The sequence below is a fragment of the Danio aesculapii genome, chromosome 20, assembly GCF_903798145.1.
Source record: "Danio aesculapii chromosome 20, fDanAes4.1, whole genome shotgun sequence".
Taxonomy (NCBI): Eukaryota; Metazoa; Chordata; class Actinopteri; order Cypriniformes; family Danionidae; genus Danio; species Danio aesculapii.
The window spans coordinates 50263846-50283359 of NC_079454.1; the positions used below are offsets into that span (position 1 = coordinate 50263846).

Sequence of the window (19514 nt, forward strand, 5' to 3'; positions counted from 1 at the left end):
TAAAGCTTGACTCTTCTGTAGTTACATTGTGTACTAAAACAGAAGTTAACAAATTTTCAGGTGCTGCATAAAATCATTGTGCCTAAAGCAGCTACATTTGAAAGCAGAAGGTTACATACACTGTAAAAAAAGGAACATAACCATTTTTTTAAATGTCTGATGGTAAATCATACTAAATGTTTACTATTTTAGGACCGTTAGGATTACCTAAATTATTTACATTTGCTAAATGCCAGAATAATGAGAAAATTTGTTTTTTTTTTGAGAATTTTTTATTAATTTCAAAAGTTGACAGACATTTCCTTGGTAGTTTTTAGCTTTGCTTTTAAACTGTATACCTTTGGTCAAATGTTTTGGGTATCCTTCCACAAGCTTCTCACAGGAAAAGCTTCTTTGAAGGAATTTTAGCCCATTCCTCCTGACAGATTTGGTGTAACTGAGTCAGATTTGTAGGCTGTCTTGCTCACACAAGCTCAAGTTCAACTCTGTCCACAAATTTTCTATAGGATTGAGATCAGGGCTTTGTGATGGCCACTCCAGAACATTCACTCTGTTGTCCTTAAAGCACATTTTAACTAATTTGGCAGTATGCTTAGGGTCTGTTTGGATAACCCATTTGTGGTCAAGTTTTAATTTCCTGGCTGACGTCTTGAGATGTTGCTTCAGTATTTCTATATAATGTTCTTTCTTCATGATGCCATCTATGCTGTGAAGTGGACCGGTCCCTCCTGCAGCAAAACAGCCCCACAACATGATGCTGCCGCCCCCACACTTCACAGTTGGGATGGTGTTCCTAGGCGTGTAAGCTTTCCCCTTTGTTCTCCAAATGTAACACTGGTCATTATGGCCAAACAGCTCAATCTTAGTTCCATCAGACCACAGGACATGTCTCCAAATATTAGTCTTTTTCCCAGTGTAATTTAGCAAATTGTTATCTGGATTTTTTTGTTGTTGTTGATTCTGGCTTGTTGATTTTCCCATGTTGTCACACAAGGAAGCAGTGTGTTTGAGGTTTTCCTTAAATACTATTCTACAGTTGTGCCTCCAATTAACTCAATTGTTGTCATTTAGCCAATCAGAAACTTCCAAAACCTTGACACCATCATCTGAGCTTTTTTAAAGGCTTAATGATCTTATTGTATGTAAACTTGACTTTCAAGAAAAGTTAAAACAATTTCTCGAAAAATATCTTTATCATTCAAATCCATATTATTATTCTGCTATTAAGCATAACAGAAACTAATGCGATAATCCTAACTTAGCTAAAAGAGAAAAAGTTTAGTCACATTAACATCTGACTTTTTTAAAAATGGTTATGTACCTTTTTAGACAGTGTACTGTATGTAAACTTCTGGTTTCAACTGTATGGTACGACAACAAAGTTCCTTGATCCTTACGCCAGAATGAGAGTATAGTTCCTAGTTCATATTGGCCTAGAAAACTTTTTATTTTCTGTTGGGCTTAGTACATGATGTAACTGCAGAAATAAATTATTGACACTCTTTGATCATTTTTGACTAAGATGCTAATGGTCTAATCTGATTCAATGATCTATGCTAAGCTAAGCTAAAAGTGCTCCCAACAGACCTAAATATCGTCTGTATGGATTCAAAAATGGTAAAACTCAACGGTTCAACTCTAGTGGAGCAGTATAATGACCCTATTTCCAAACAAAAGGAGTGAAGTGTTCCTTTAAAAGGAGCCAATTAACATTAAGTTCTCATTTATCTCATTACTGCACCATGAAGTATACAGTGACCAAGGATTTGTACTACTGTAATAGTTGTACTACTCTAATATTTATTCATTAAAAAAAAAAAAATTTAACACAGAAATGTTTACGTAAATGCTTAAATCAATATTAATCAATGTATTTATAAATTATATACAAGAATTGTTCATTTTTCTGTCTTTTCCACATTTCCATGCAACATATTTCTGAAAAATGTCTTTCTTAAGCTTTTCAATCCCCACTGGATTAGTCCACATCTCTCTGTACTTAAATCCAGCTGACTCTTCTGGACCAGAAACTGTTGCAGACACAAGCAGTTGGCTTTTCATGTGATGAATAAACAGGTTTTGAGAATGATCCAGCATGAATTTAGGGATCTAATTCAAATATTTTTTTTTATGAATTGAAGATAAAAAGAAAGGATACGTATTTTATTATCAGAAGGATTTTGTCCAAGGTTTTAAAACTGATATTAATTTGATCCAAAGTCATTCCAAAGAAAGCAAATCTACAACATGTTTTCAATGCATGTGTCCATAAAAGCTCTGGACATATTATTAGACTCTTCCAAACTGCTCACTGCCATCCAATTACTAACAAGACCTGAAAACATTTGTTTGAAGAAAAGAGTGCTGCTTGCCAGTAGACCACCTGCTAGCACAGAAACCATGACAATATACATATATACAGCTCAACTGAACACTGATGCACTAAACTAATAAATAAATGAAAACTTTAAATATTAAAAACATGCTATATTAACAAACAAGGTAAAACAAAAAGACATTTAGAGTAATAAAAAAGATCAATAACACAATTATTTAAAAATAAACAAAAACTGAAGATATTCTAATAAAACTTTCCCATTTTTGAGAATTTGAGATATTTTTGAGAAATTTCTGCATCCAATTCTAGTCATTTTTTATGAACTGAACAGTTTAAATCCAGATTATTCAAAACATGAATTCACTAAAATAAATAAATAAATAAATTATATATAATTAAAATATATAAAATAAACACAAACTAATTCAAAATTTATACAAATAAGAACATTTTAATATTAATATTAAAATAATAAAGTATTAAAATACAATATAAAAAACACAGAAATAAATAAATAAAAAAATAATTTATATATAATAAAAATTATTAAAATAAACACTAAAGCTAATTAAATGTAAACAAATATTACACTTTTATATAAATGATCAAAATAATAAAATGTTAAAATAAAATATAAAAAATAAATTCACTGAAATAAACAAATAATCAAATAACAAACAAACAAGCAAATAAATAAATAAATAAATAAATAAATAAATAAATAAATAAATAAATAAATAAATAAATAAATAAATAAATAAATAATATATAATTAAAATATATAAAGGCAGTTCATTCTGTTGTGGCGACCCCGGATTAATAAAGGGACTAAGCCAAAAAGAAAATGAATGAATGAATGAAAATATGTAAAATAAACACTAAAACTAATTAAAAATTTATGCAATTAATACAATTTTAACATAAATATTAAAATAATAAAATGTTAAAATAAAATATACAGTGAAATAAATAATTAAATAAATAAATAATTTATGTATAATTAAAATTTACAAAATAAACACTAAAATTAATTCAAAATTTAAGCAAATAAGAATTTTTTATATAAAATATTAAAATAATAAAATATTAAAACAAAATCAAAAATAAATTCACTGAAAAACTAAATATTTACATAAATTATTAATATATAATTAAAATATATAACATACACACTAAAGCTAATTTAAAATGTAAACAAATAAGAAAATGTATAACATATTAAAATAATAAAGTTAAAATAAAAAATAAGTTCACAATAAATAAACAAATAAATAAATAAAATAAACTATATATAATTAAAAATATATATTATAAACAACTAAAGCTAAATGAAACTTAAATCAAATAAAAAATATTTTCTATAGAAAATATCAAAATAATAAAATGTTAAAATAAAATAAGTTCACTGAAATAAATAAATAAATAAATAAATATAATTAAAATATATAAAATAAACACTCAAGCTATTTCAAAATTTAAACAAATAAGAAAATGTAAATATTAAAATAATAAAATGTAAAAATAAAACATAAAAATAAGCTAATTGAAATTAATATATATATATATATATATATATATATATATATATAAATAAATAAATATAATTATTATATATAAAACAAACAGTCAAGCTAATTCAAAATTTAAACAAAACAATGAAAACAATAAAATTTAAATATTAAAAAAATGTTCAAATAAAATATAAAAATAGGCTCAAATAAATAAATAAATAAATAAATAAATAAATAAATATAATTAGAATATATAAAATAAACACTCAAACTAATTTAAAATTTAAACAAATAGGAAAATTAAAATATTAAATTAATAAAATGTAAAAATATAAATAAATAAATAAATAAATAAATAAAAACTAAATTCACTGAAAAATGTCAATTTAAACATAAAAATAAAAGGTATTTCAATAGATTAATGAAAGCCTGCTGCTTTGAAACAATAAAAAAAAACAAAAAAAAATGTACACACAGTTTTAGCTTCTTCCGCAGTGTCTGAAGGCACTTACCAGCCCAGCCAGGTGGAATAGTGGGTGGCGGAGGAGGAGTGGGGGGTTTCGTTGGCACAGGAGTGGGTTTGACACCTACAGACGAACCAAACGAAGACAACAGACATCACAAGATCAGTTATAATCCAAAAAGGTGACAGATGTCTACTTATATCTGGACGAATGCTGAACTCACGGGTGCGCTCTTTGGTACTGACTCCGGGCCCTTCTAGATTGGGTGTCTGGACAAACACAGTGGCGGTGTAGAGAGAATCCTGACTCAAACCCTCAAAACAGTACTGACTCTGACTCGCAGTGATGGTGATCTCCTGCTGCCCTTTAGCCGATGCTGCAAACACATTATAATAAAGTAGAGTCAATTACTATAATACAGATACAAAAACATAGTGCTTTCTTGATAACATCATATCAGAATTGTCTTATATATATATATCCAGTTGAAGTCAGAATTATTAGCCCACCCCCCCCCCCTGAATTATTAGCCCCCCCATTTTTGTTTAACTGAGAGATTTATTTCCACACATTTCTAAACATAATAGTTTTAATAATTCATTTCTAATAACTGATCTTTATCTTTGCCATGATGACAGTAAATAATATTTGACTAGATATTATTCAAGACACTTCTATACAGCTTAAAGTGACATTTAAAGGCTTAACTAGGTTAATAAGGTAAGTTAGGGTAATTAGCAAGTCATTGTATAACAGTGGTTTGTTCTGTAGACTATCAAGAACAAATATTGCTGAAGGGGGCTAATAATTTTGACCTTAAAATGGTTTAAAAAAAATAATTAAAAACTGCTCTTAATCTATGAATAATAAAACAAATAAGACTTTCTCCAGAAGAAGAAATATTATAGTGAAAAAATACTGTGAAAAATTTCTTGCTCTGTTAAACATCATTTGGGAAATATTTGAATAAGAAACAATAAATAAATCACAGGGGGGCTAATACTTTTTAACTTCAACTGTATATATACATAATAATACTATCAATGAGTACTTATATATATATCTCTGTTTAAAAAAAAAAACATCAGTGCTTGTGAACTTGAACGTGAGCTCCTCAAGTCAGTGGTTTGAGTTGTGCAATAAACATTACTTCTCAAGTTGTAGGAAGTGAACGCAGACTTCAGATAAACAAACCGATAAGCTTTATTCATCTACGTAAACCAATGACATCAGAGTTAAAAGCAGGGTCAATTGCTGACCTTTCCATGAGAACATACAAATACAACGTTGATGAATATATGCTTATTATTTTGAACAATTTCATCAAAAACACTGTAAAAATGGTGATTTTATGGAAAAGCAGAACTAAAATTTCAAATAGCAGTTTATATAGCCATTAGGCTCACTGCACATTTCAAATATTTGTGAATACACTTGGTTTTGAAGGAGATCAATGTTGGCTAAAGCTTAAATGTAATCATTACTCACGATCCACAGGGTTTAGTTTGATTCTGTAGGATGTGGCGGCGCGGTGAGGTGTCCATTTAATGCAGAACCTGTCGTAGCCAACGTCATACGACTCCAGGTTGGTCACATTGAGGTACACTGAAAAGACAAGGCAAGAAATATTGTGCTCAAATTGGGAATCTGCTAACCACGTAATTAAAAATGCTAACCTGGCTAACAGTAAGTTTCCTTAATATGTATACGTTTATTAACCGTAAATTGACTTTGCCAGAATTCCCTGCATAACACTTAAATTTTAATGCCTTTTTGGTGGCATTGCTATTGTTATTTTCAGCTTTTTTTCTCATCAGCGATGCACTTTAGAGTTTTACGTTACATCTAATGTTGATAAATAAGGTTTCAAGAGTTCACACTTAGATAATGCTCGACTATGATAGCAGGTTTGGCATGCTGTCCCGGGAGAGAACCCTGAGCTCGCAAATAGATGAGCCCAAGGTTCCCGCCTGATCAATGAGCATTAGGAGGAATACGAGATCAGGAGTTTCTCGAGTGCCCCCTTTTTGCTATGTATGCGTTGAGTGCTAGTGACTGTATTACGATTCACTTATGTACATGTTTTTAGACTGTGGGAGGAAACCGGAGGACCCGGAGAAAACCCACGCAAACACAGTGAGAACATGCAAACTCCACGCAGGGAGTGCCGACTGGCTCAATTAGAACTTGAACCTGTGGCCTTCTTACTGCGAGGCAGCAGTGCTAACCACTGAGCCACCGTGTTGCCCGATCAAGAAAAAGGAGGAGGGAGAAGGGAAGGATGGGGGGGTTTTCCAAAAACGAAGATAAGGAATGAAGTTTAGGCAGGATATTTATAGTAATTTTAGAATGATCTGATAGGCTAGCTAATGATTAGCAATGAGGATCAGCTGTAGTCAATCATATCACGTGCTCCTCTCGAAATTAGTTTGTGAAACTTCACTTATTGCAATAATTGTATGTGTGTTACCATGATCTTCTAAATATTAATATATAGAATATATGAATATATATATTAATATTAAGTGTGTATATATTAATATGTTTCTCTGCTTGTGGGAAAGTTGTTTGTGACAAGTTTTGGTTCATCACGTGACTCTCATTACCACATTCTTATGGTTGTGTTGTTGTCTGTGTAACAAAGTACTTCGAAACACAGGCGTATAATACTATAAATTAATTAAATACAGAGGTTTACCGTTAAATTTCGGAAAATATTTTTATGGTTTCCACTGTAGTTTTAACGTTAAAGTTCGAGCAACCACAGCTGCAGTACATTGTTTGGATCTTTTTTACTGTTACTGTAAACTTTATTGCCCACTTTTGGGCTGATTTCTTCTGCAGCGTAATAGATTTACAACATATACACCCAACGCAATCTCCCAGCAATTCGTAACTTTTTGATTTAATGGCTTATTCGTATGAATTCTTACGACGACATTCATACAATGTAGTACAATTTTCTCAGCCCCCAATGACGGTTGGGTTTAGGGGTGGGGTTCATAAAAATTAGCCACTAAACTGACAAAATGTAAAATAGTTTCCTTGTGAGATCAGGCTGATATACCCAACCCGACTCTACACCATAACTTTTCAATCCAGATGGATGGGGCAACCATTACTGCATCCAAAATGGTAAAAAAAAATGGTTGGAGTAACGATTGATAACCAACTGAACTTCTCTGACCACATTTCTAGAACTGCTCGATCTTGCAGATTCGCACTCTATAACATCAGAAAGGTCCGACCCTTCCTATCTGAACATACAGCTCAACTCATTGTTCAAGCTCTTGTTCTCTCCAAACTGCATTATTGCAACTCTCTACTAGCCGGGCTTCCAGCTAACTCTATCAAACCTCTTCAGCTGCTTCAGAACGCAGCAGCACGAGTGGTTTTTGATGAACCCAAAAGAGCACACGTCACTCCGCTACTCACCCGTTTGCACTGGCTGCCAGTTGCTGCTCGCATCAAATTCAAAGCTCTGATGTTTGCTTACAAAGCGACCTCTGGCTTTGCTCCTTCTTATCTGCTCTCACTTCTGCAGATTTATGTGCCCTCCAGAAACTTGCGTTCTGTGAATGAACGTCGCCTCGTGGTTCTATCCCTAAGATTCAATCTCCATTCAATCTGCCCAGTTGGTGGAAAGAACTCCCTAACTGCATCAGAACGGCAGAGTCGCTTTCTGTCTTCAAGAAACGACTAAAAACTATTTAGTCTCCACTTTCCTTTCTAATCTGTAACTGCCTCTCTGGCTATACCCTCTCTGGCTAGACTTTACACACCTGAAACTTGTCTATAGCACTTGTTCACCGCTGCTCTTATAGTTATGTAAATTGCTTCCTTGTCCTCATTTGTAAGTCGCTTTGGATAAAAGCGTCTGCTAAATGACTAAATGTAAATGTAATGTAAATATACCACACCAGATACTTACGACAAACATTTCACAACATTAGTAGTACTAAATACACACTACAAACCTCTTTCCACACTAAAAAAAGATTCAAAAATGATTCCTTGGATTTTTTATTACCTTTTTAAAGTTAAGTGAAAGTTAAGTCAAATAAACAATTTATTTGAGCTGAATTGAAACAAACAAATTAAGTTCTACATCTACATTTCATTTGCTTCTTTAAATGAAACACAAATAAATAGTTTTGCGGACATCATTTACTTCAGTGCATTAAAAGTGATCAATAGAACTAGAAATAAATGAAAATTGAAATCTGTTGGTCCCTGCCAAAGAAAGCCCATCCCAATATCCTGAGGGAAGCGTTTGAAATGAATCAGAGGATGGGATTTGTCAGATGTAATCAGATGAGCTTTGTTTCTTTACATACATGTTGTTCCTTGTCCGATGAGAGGTTTGCTGACACCGCCATCATATTGGGCGTAAACTTGAACGTCATATGTTGTTCCGGGGAGCAGATTATGAAGGGTATAGCTGGTGACATCACCAACAAACACCTCCAAAGATTCATCTTTAGCTAAAGAAAGACACATAAAGAAACATTTAGCAAATAAAGAGCGGTAATGAATTGCAATTCAATTGTCATGATTTCACGGTGGCTTGCAGTGAATGCAAGATCATCCAGTAAAGTCATAAGGTCACACTTTACCATAAGGGATCATTAGTTAATGCATTTACTAACATGAATTAACAAAGCATGTACAGCCTTTATTAATATAGTTATTATTATTATTATTATTATTATTATTATTATTATTATTATTATTATTATTAATATTATTATTATTATTATTATTATTATTATTATTATTATTATTAATATTATTATTATTATTATTATTATTATTATTATTATTATTATGTTATTATGCATTATTAAAATACATATTCATTAACATTAGCTAATGCACAGTAAGTTAACAGACAATGAATGATTATATTTTCATGAACTAACATGAATAAATACTGTAATAAATGTATTGTTCATTGTTTGTTTATGTTAATAAATACATTAACTAATATTAACTAATACAACCTTATTGTAAAGTGTTACCAGTCATAATAGTGAAATCTTTCGTACTTGTTGGTTGGTAGACTAGTTTGTAGCCCATGACTGGAGAGGGAGCAGGATCCCAGGACACACGGAAGCGCGTGTACCATTCATCTGAGACTCGCAGGTTCTGAGGTGCCAGCAGGCCAACTGAACAGAAGATCCAAAGTAAGAGCAAAATATAGAGGCTTGTGTCATAGTATTGAGAAGTGCATTAAAGGAGACCTACTATCTAAAAATCACTGTTTAAACACAGTCGTGTGACAACAGTCGGTGAACATAACCAGCTTCTTATGGTAAAAATGTATTAATAAATCTTTTTATAATCACCCTTTGATTGACATTCTCCCTTTGTATGTCATCAAAGGGGGAAAGCCCCGCCCACTAGTGACCATCTCTCCCTCATTAGCATAGCAGGTTAGTCTTATTTTTGAATCTGCCACTATGTTGACACATTGGCATTCATAGCTCCACCCTCTTTTAAAAAGAGCACAATCTGATTTCAATTTAAAGCGACAGTCACCAAAATAGCACAATTATGCTCAAAGCTTAAATAGGGCAGATATAAAGCATTATTTGTGGGGTATTTTGAGCTGAAACTTCACATAATTCAATTCAATTCACCTTTATTTGTATAGCGCTTATACAATGTAGATTGTGTCACACACTTTAGGCAAATCATACACACTTTAGGCACATCAGACTTATTTTACATCTTGTGAAAAGGGGAATAATAGGCCTCCTCTAAACAAGTAATGCTGAAACTTTTAGTCAATTGCTCTTAAACAGAAGATTCTTTGCATAGCAGTCATTGAAAATGTAACAAATACTCACGTGTTTTTCCGTTTCCGTTCAGGGATCCACCAGGTCCTTCGGGATAAACTGCTGTAACGGTGATGTTGTATGGGGTGTCAGGTTGCAGATTTTGAAGCATAGCATTATTTCTGTTGCCAGGCACAACAGTCTGTAGGGAAAACAGTCAAATTTGTGATGTTTGGTTGAATAATCATAACCATGATGATTTGAGAAATGAAACATACACAGTGAATCATATAATGTACAAAGATCAAAGGCATTAATTAAACAGGTAAACAGTTTTCATATTTAAGAACTCAAAATTATTCCCAACTAACAACTTTAGGTTCTAAAAACGATCCCATTAAGTGTTTTTGTAGTAGTAGTAGTAAAAGTAGTAGTGTCAATGTTTTTGCATTATCAAAACTTACTCCAAAAGTTTTAATAATGTTTTAGTCTCATCTATAGTCTTAATGTTTTAAGAATTTTTGCCTAATGTCGTCAGTAAGTTATTGAAACATTATTGTGGAAGATTCTTAGAATGTTCAAAACATCGACTTATTAACGTCAATTTATTAACGTTAATGTATTAATTTTTTATTGATAACATTATTCAAAACATTTTAATAATATTTCAGTCTCATGTTATTTTAATGTTTTCAGAACGTTACTTAAACATTATTAGAACATTCCATTTAAATTATATTACGTTCTAAGAGTGTATTTCTATCAATGAGAACATTTATATCAACTAAGACTGTAAAAATAAATTATGAGATCCACACAATTCCTTCATGTTCTCCCAATGCAAATCGATTAAGTAAACTTAATCATTCATTCATTTATTAATTTACTTTTTGGCTTAGTCCCTTTATTAATCAGGGGTCGCCACAACAGAATGAACCGCCAACTTATCCAGCATATGTTTTACGCAGCAGATACCCTACCAGCTGCAACCCATCACTGGGAAACATCCACACACACACACATACACACACACACACACACACACTACGGTCAATTTTAGCTTACCCAATTCACCTATACCATATGTTTTTGGACTTGTGGGGGAAACTGGAGCACCCGGAGGAAACCTACGCCAACACGGGGAGAACATGCAAACTCTACACTGAAATGCTGACTGACCCAGCCGGGGCTTGAACCAGCGACCTTCTTGAAGTGAGGCGATTGTGCTACCCACTGCACCACAGTGCTGACCGTGAACTTAATCGTTTTTTAAAATTTAAGTTGATTGAACATAAAACATTTAAGTTGTCCCAAAAATACTTAAGAATTGTGTTGTGTCAACTCATTTGAAATAAGTAGTTTGAACAAGAGCAAAAGTCATATTTTGAGTCGACAAAAACATTCCAAGAATTGTGTTCTAAGAAGGTTATATTGTTAATGTTACAAGAATGTTCGAGAAAAGTTAGTTTAATAATTTTGTGTGATAACATTTACTATTATGTAAACTACTAACTACTAAGGAACATTACTGAATGTTCTAGGAATGTTCCCTGTTAGCTGGGCTTCAGTAGAAGTGGAAAAACAGTTTTAACTAAGGGCGCACTCAGATTATGCTATCCGAACCGTGCCCAGGCGCGTTTCCCGGTTTATTTGACAAGTGTGAGTGCTCTGAATCGGGCTCTGGTGCAGTTCAGTTGGCTCTGGCTCGGTTGGAAGAGGTGTGCCACAGCGCTGTTCACTTGGGCTTTGATGCGGTACGCTTGTAGTGTGAGTGCAAATTGCACCTGAGCCCAAAACTGAAGACGCAACGTCACTTTTAAGGGACTGTTTCCTATGGATTTATTAATCATTCTTACTTATCAATGAACGCAAACTGTTGTAGCTTATTAAAGACGCAAACCCCTCGCTGCAAGTCAGCTACACCTTCAGAAAACCTCCTAATACCTGCAGCACGAGGACTTTTATGATCATTTATGAGCGTCATTAGTGGTTGATCTTTTCAGCAAAGTGTTTGACTGTGTGACACTGCATATCAAGCGGCTAAAAATAATACAAAACAATATAACTAAAGCAATGTCCACTGTGCTGAGCGAGAGCGCTTCTCTTACTGTTACACTGAACAGTCGCATCATCGATGATGTACAGTAAGCGTGCTCAGGTCCAGTAGGTAAAAATGCAATGTGAATGCAGGCAGAGGGGGAGAGAAGATGGGGACAATCGTGCTTTGGCATGGTTCAAGGCAACTGTACCTAATGTGAGAGCACCTTAAACCTACAAACGTAGCAATAATCACTAAAGGCTTTTACTCACAAATTCTGTGATGGGATCTCCCGTCAATGGAGCATATGAAATCTTGTATTGCTGCACAGGACCCTCAGCATGATCCCAGCCAATGCTGATGGTGCTTGTGGTGGTTTCGAAGACCCTCATATTCCTGGGTCCAGCTCGTGGTACTGAAATAGACAACATTTGCAAAAGCCAAGTTATTGTAAGTGGTTGTGTTGCCATGTAGTTGCTGTGAGTGTTGTAAAGTTGTAATGAAATAAAAGATATTTTCTGCCATATTGTGATGTGCATCTAATTTAATTGGCTTATAGTAGTTGTTTCTAAACATGAGCACAACATAAATGGTGAAGAAGTCGTGCTTTCATCCACCTTTTCAACAAAAGGCTCATTATTATATAATAGTTTTTTTGGAGGGGGTTTTCTCGGTGGTCAACAACTTTAATGGATAGGACAGTAGAGAGTACTGACAGGAAATCATGGTGAACATAAAGAGGAGAAGGATTGGCATAGGACCTCGAACTTGTGTCGCAGTTAACGCCAGAGTGCCATGAGTCGACACACTAACCACTACACCACTGGTGCTGACTTAATATTTTATTATGCATGATGAATTGCACACAATTAAACATATATCATGGATTTACTTTAAACCAGTGGTCCTCAACAATTGTATCACCCCAGACCGGTTAACGCTTGACAATTTTACCACGGATTGGGGTGGGTCGGAGTTTGCTAAGCGAACATCAATGGTTTTCTCAAAGAATGACAAGCTGTCCCTCTGATAAACTCTGAAGTTTTATTTATGGAAAAAATGACAAAGCACTGAAGTGTTTGGGTATTCTGTGTTTGTCTGAGATAATTAGTCTACTGTAATGTGTATATTCCATACAGTGGTGTAGTCCTAAAAAATAGGTGGTGTACTATTACCCACGCAATCCAAATTTTAAAAGTAGGCAGAGAAACAACGAAAGTCAATGTATCTTTGATTCATTTATATAATATATATATATATATATATATATATATATATATATATATATATATATATATATATATATATATATACACACACACACACACACACACACACACTGCACAGTTGTGGTTTGCTGACTAACTAAAAAAACGAGTTCAGGAGCGGGATTCTGCCGCCGTTTTTATATCAAATTTAAGGGGACTGAGGCAATCATTTAGTAGTGTACAGGTAATCGCAAAAGTGTTAGGGGGGCTGAATGGAAATATAGGAGGGATAAAGCCCATGCTGTTTTATAATTTTACTTGAACGTTTCAGCGAGACTTCATTCAGCTGATTTGTTGTGATCTTCGAAAAACTCAAATACTCAATACACAAAAATTCTAATCACCAAAACAAGTGAGTATACCAAGAGTATGATCCTCAGAAGTCGCAATACCGAAACAGCTTGTGGAAAAAAGTAGGCATACTGAGTATACGTGCGTACAGCAAGGACTACACCACTGATTCCATACAAGCTGAACAGTCAGTTCTTGTCACGTGCACTCATTTATTCAACTGGGTGCGTCTGGAAGTGTGTCACGTTGTTTACGCACCTCTATTGGAAATAACAAACTTGCGCAATCTCTAGAAAAGAAGCGAATGGCCCCTAAAAGGCCGCCGTCATCTGCGATCTCCAGAAATTGATCTTCTTCTTGCACAGGCATGCTGGATTTACCTGATTTGTTGACAAATGGGTTGCGGATCTATTTCTTGGCAGTTCACAGGTTCTTCATTGGGCTTTTTGCTCTTAGCAAAGAAACTTTTCAAACACTTCTATTTCTGACTCATTTAGCTGCTTATGGGTTAAATTTGGGCTCTCAAGTGACCCAGATGAAAGCGAGAGAATGCGGTTGTTTTTCAAAATAAAAGATTTTTCTAGAATAAATGATCATTCAGATTCAATAATAAATAATACAAAAAATAATTAATGATTTCTTGTGCGGCCCGGTACCAATTGATCCATGGACTGGTACCGGTCCGCAGCCCCATGGTTGAGGACCACTGCTTTAATCTACAAGTGGGGTCAAAAATTGTATTGTGTAAAACAAGTGAATTTTTGCGGATTTGAGCTTAAATTCATGTAATTTTGTTTTTCTAAAAAAATATCTAAAGTCATTTTGTTCCCCCGTAAGTAAAATTTAATTCGTTTGTACAGCTGAAGTCAAACTTATTAGCCTGCCTGTAATTATTTTTTCTTTCTCAAATATTTCTCAAATGACATTTAACTGAGCAAGGGATTTTACACAGTATTTCCTTTAATATTATTTCTTCTGGAGAAAGTCTTATTTGTTTTATTTCGGCTAGAATAAAATCAGTTTTTATTCCTTATAACCATTTTAAGGTCAGTATTATTAGCCTCCTTAAGCAATATATTAACTTGATTGTCTACAGAACAAACCATCATTATACAATGATTTGCCTAATTATCACAAGTTACCTAATTAACCTAGTTAAGCCTTTAAATGTCACTTTAAGCTGAATACTATTATTCTGAAAAATATCTAGTCATATATTCTGTTCTGTCATCATGGCAAAGATAAAAGAATTCAGTTATTAGAAATGAGTTATTAAAACTATTATGATTAGAAATGTGTTGAATCTTCTTTCCATTAAACAGAAATTGGGGGGAAAAATATACAGGCGGGGGGCTAATAAATCTGACTTCAACTGTTTGCTAACTGTACATTAATTAAAAAAACATACATTTTTGCACAATACATGTAAAAAGCATCATATTTAATCGTTTAGCTCACATGTTTTTCCATTTCCGTCAATCCCTGGGCCTTCTCCGTCAGCATACACTGCCATCACATTCACAGAATACGGAGTATCTGGAACGAGCTGATCCAGGAAAGCATTGTTGAGGTTGCCAGGAACGAGAACCTGAGGAGAAGCCCATGGTTTAGATAGCATGAAGGAGAATATGTTTACAAACATCCACTCTATGACAACCCTTACGAGTTTGGCAAAGCGAATATACATAATTACGTCACTGGTTAAGCCCCATGTTTAGATTAGCAGGGCTAGATAACATTTCCAAACAGATAAGAAATGCAAACAGATGTGCTCATGGGGTTAAATGCTACATAAATACTGTCAAATGCGTGTAATTTCCCTCAGGGGCGGCTAGAGCTGAGGAGAGACTGGATTGGAGGTGACAGGGAAACCCCATCAGCGACCTGTCAACACCCTGCAGGATTATCACCACATCTGTGCATGTGTTCATTTGGAGGCTTCACATCGCTGATGGCAGCTGCATTCCTTTCATACACTAAAGCTCATGACAGAATTAGCCCTGGCTCAAACTGATGTGTTTGACTAATATGGGTCAGCACACAGGATATGAAAATGTCTCATTTGTCGTAACTTGTTATATTTAGTGAAGCGTAAGGAAGTCTTGTGGGACTCTAAGACTGCTCAGTTCCTACAACACATGTTAAACTTAGGACCTGTAGGTCCATCTTGTTTGTATGTAGCTCGCAAGAGATTATGATTCACAACAATTGAGAATTTAAGTATCTGTACATGTAATGACGAAAAGTCAAGACAGCAAATATTTGTATGTTGCTTTAACTTATTTTAATAAGTTAATCAGGTTTCAACTATGTTTTTCTTAAGTTTCACTCTAAGTTTAACCTAATATTCTAAGACAGTTTGATTGATGCAAGTCACTTGATGTTAGTCACTTGATTCAACAAAAAAAAAAGAATTAAGGCAGCAAGATTTTCAACCCAGGCTCATTCTGAAAAGGTAATCCCGCGGATGTTTCTGGAGACTGCGAATTATGTAGCTGAAAGTACATACGGCTGCATTTCGTTTTTTATGCGAATGCTACGGGGCGGTATGACGCCGTTCCTTTTCGCGCTTACCGGCTGACCGCTTACCTCTGTGTGGAGGGCTTTCCTGCCGCAACCAGTTTGTCCGGTTAGCTCGTCATGTACGTGAACAAGTTCATAACAGGGTGCTCATCCCCCAATGACGGTTGGGTTTAGGGGTGGGGTTAGGTGCCACGCCTCCTTTTTAAAATCGTACAATTTTGTACGAATGGACAGACAGACGGTCGCTTGACAGCTGCCTCTGGTGGGTTTACGCGAGAACAGTGTGGGCGCAAACGGCACTCGGGGAGAGACGTTCGAGATGCGAAAAAGCGCACACAGCTGCCTCTTGCACATTCGTGAAAACAAAAACTGCAAAAATACGTACCTCCAGGGACGTATTTCGCAGTCTCCAGAAACGTCCATGGGACTACGTTTTCAGAATGAGCCTGGGTTGAAGATTTTTTTACAGAATTGCAAAATGACACAAATTGGCTGCATCTGCAGTAAACACGCACAATTAGCTTCAATCACGTCTAATATTTTAAGATATTCAACCGAAATGGAAAATTTGCATAAGGTGAAAAACATGCTGTGAGTAATCAAGAGAGAGTGACCCGGTGCTTCGGTGTGAACCCAGCATCATAATAAAAGTTCATGCTGCTTTAAGTACACTAGGGTTGGATTGATAGACGATGCCATCGTCCATCACTGACAGATATCACGATGCTGAGCCGGCATCGCGATCCTCCGACCCTGTCGCAGCAGCAACCCACTTGTGAAACATACACACTTAGGCCCCGTTTACACAAATATGTCCTATGTACTAGTAAGTACATAATAAAATGGCATTGAGCACAAAACCGCAGAGAGCAGTGCACGTCGGACAGTTTCTCAAGAATGTACCGCTGGATCACGTCTCACTATAGTTGTTTAACAAGATGTTTAATTAATCTTGTCTCTATCTAACAACTCTTCAGTCTTTTGAATCTATCAAGTAACGTGTCCCAGCGTCAGCAAATTGCTTCAATCTTTCGCTTCCAAGCTTGTACTTAGCATTTTTAGAGAAAACCTGCAGATACTGTTGGTTGGTTCCTGTTGGTTGTGCACTTTTTTTACCAACCAAGTTTGTCGACGCCATTATAACGACACAGATCACTCTGCCTATTCATGCCAGAGTCCCGCGGAAAACGTCATTGACAGGTGGTAATTTATGAAATTTGCAAAGATTGCCCTGCCTCAGAGTTCTTCTGATTGGTCCACTGCTATGGAACTGACAGTGATGAGCAGCACTGCGTGAAATTTGAAGTTCTTTTAACGTCACATGGCAAGCAAAACACAGTGCCCACATGCGCGATGCTCACAAAGTTACGGGACGCAAGCATAAAGGTCACACAGAGCTGTTAAGCAAGTGTTTACATTGAAAAACAATAGAATATAGTGCATTGGAAAAGAAAATGCGTTCTGTGTGAATCCCTCCTTACAGTTGTAATCACCACTTTGAAGGCAGCCATAATGCTGTAAAGAAGCCCTCAGTGAAAATGAGTTTGACACCCCTACCCTACAGGATTTTGCGAGCCTAATTGTTCTTGAGATTAAAAAAAAAAGTAAAATGTACAAGATCTTGTGTATTTTCACCGCAAAACCTGGGAACCGAAGCAGATAATGTAATACGTTTTGAGAAAACCCTTCACAAAAATCCGCCATTATAGGCTTTTTAAAAAGTCCCTGCAAAATCTTGGAGGGATTGAATTGCAAACACTGGATGTCAGATAGTAAAAAGGTAAATGCTAAACATTCTAGGGAGTAACTTTAATAATCACTCAACTTAACTTAAAATACTGTGACAGTAGCAAAAAACAAAGAGTAGTTTACAGTTGTTCGGTCATGAGCTACTTTGTCCATTAAGCAGCGATGGATCTTGAAGAAAACTCTCTATTGCCAAGCAAGCTGAGGCAATAAACAAACACATTATCCTGCAATATTCATCTCTCTCTTTCTCTAAAGTACTATTGGAAAGTCTAGTGAATCAAATCAGATGGTTTGTTGTAGCAATGAACTTGTTCAAATAAATAGATTCGCAGATTCACATGAGTCATCCCCCAGCAGGGTTCACGAAAGCCATTTTCCTTTCTGTAGTTTAATAAATATTTAGTTCAATACTGCTGTTTATCATTATGTTTTCAATCCATTGTCTTTGTTTGGAGTTTATTAGCGGAATTTAGTTTACATCAACGTGTTGGAGTTAATCGAGGTCCTCATTTTTTAATTATTATTTGATCTAATAATTGTCTGAAATGTGTTCGCTCTAACTACATTTTCAATGTGTCTAGCTACTGTTTATATAGTCACAATGTAGAGTTGCTGACTACTTTTTGAAGAAACAGCTTGATTCAATCATTCATTTTCGCTTAGTCCCTTTAATAATCAAGGGTTGCCACAGCGGAATGAACCGCCAACTCATCCCAGCACTGGGAAACACCCATAAATGGCTTGATTCAAGATTCATTATTACATGCTTTCCTTCTGATTAGAGGAACTGTGTCCAAAACTGTCAATCTCTATTTTATATGCAGTTCTTCTGTATCTTTTTGATCCCGCAATTGTTGTGGTTGTTTTTTGTCATTAATTTGAGTATTGTTTATAGTTTGATTTTGTATTTTTATTGGTATGGCCTTTTACATCCGTCTAAGGGACCACCAACGAAAACTCTTTGGGGTAGTTCGGGTACATTTACGTTCTTGGGAAATATACAGTCTCTTGTTGTGCAATAAACAAGCTTTAATTATTAAAGAACATTAATTAAAGATAAACAAAATCACAGCCGGTAAAGCCTTATATTAGGTACATCACTGGTTTGATTTCCATATCACTTAATGTATATTAAATATAGGGCTGGGCAAGTTAATGCGCTAATTAATTAACATCTACAATTATTTTATTGGCAGCATGGTTGCTCAGTGTGGCTGGAAGGGCATCCGCTCTATAAAACATAAGATGGAATAGTTGGTGGTTCATTCCACTGTGGCGACTTCTGATAAATAAGGGACTAAGCCAAAGGAAAATGATTGAATGAATTAATGATGATTGAATTAATTAATTATTATTTTATTGCGTGTTAATACAGGTTTTTAAAATTATTTTAAGTCCATTGCTCACTGAATACACACACACACACACACACACAAACAATGGGTCACAGGACAGGTGGGGTGTTGGTTGCCTAATTCTTCGTTTACATCAGGCTTGAACCACTGCGTCACTTGCTCTAGTTTACTCGCGGGATGTTTTTCACTTCAAGCTA

The 19514-nt window shown here is 34.8% G+C and overlaps 1 protein-coding gene across 1 annotated transcript in view; it reads right to left on the reverse strand.

The window, feature by feature from the left end:
• Nucleotides 1-19514, reverse strand: part of col12a1b (collagen, type XII, alpha 1b) — a 219651-nt gene that overhangs the window by 62368 nt on the left and 137769 nt on the right. Inside the window, exons 48-55 of the mRNA XM_056480643.1 lie at nucleotides 15149-15278; nucleotides 12404-12546; nucleotides 10166-10295; nucleotides 9362-9481; nucleotides 8651-8797; nucleotides 5802-5918; nucleotides 4537-4689; nucleotides 4362-4436 (exon numbers count right to left, since the gene is read on the reverse strand). Of these exons, the coding sequence (XP_056336618.1) occupies nucleotides 4362-4436; nucleotides 4537-4689; nucleotides 5802-5918; nucleotides 8651-8797; nucleotides 9362-9481; nucleotides 10166-10295; nucleotides 12404-12546; nucleotides 15149-15278 (1015 nt within the window). The remainder of the gene's footprint in view (nucleotides 1-4361; nucleotides 4437-4536; nucleotides 4690-5801; nucleotides 5919-8650; nucleotides 8798-9361; nucleotides 9482-10165; nucleotides 10296-12403; nucleotides 12547-15148; nucleotides 15279-19514) is intronic.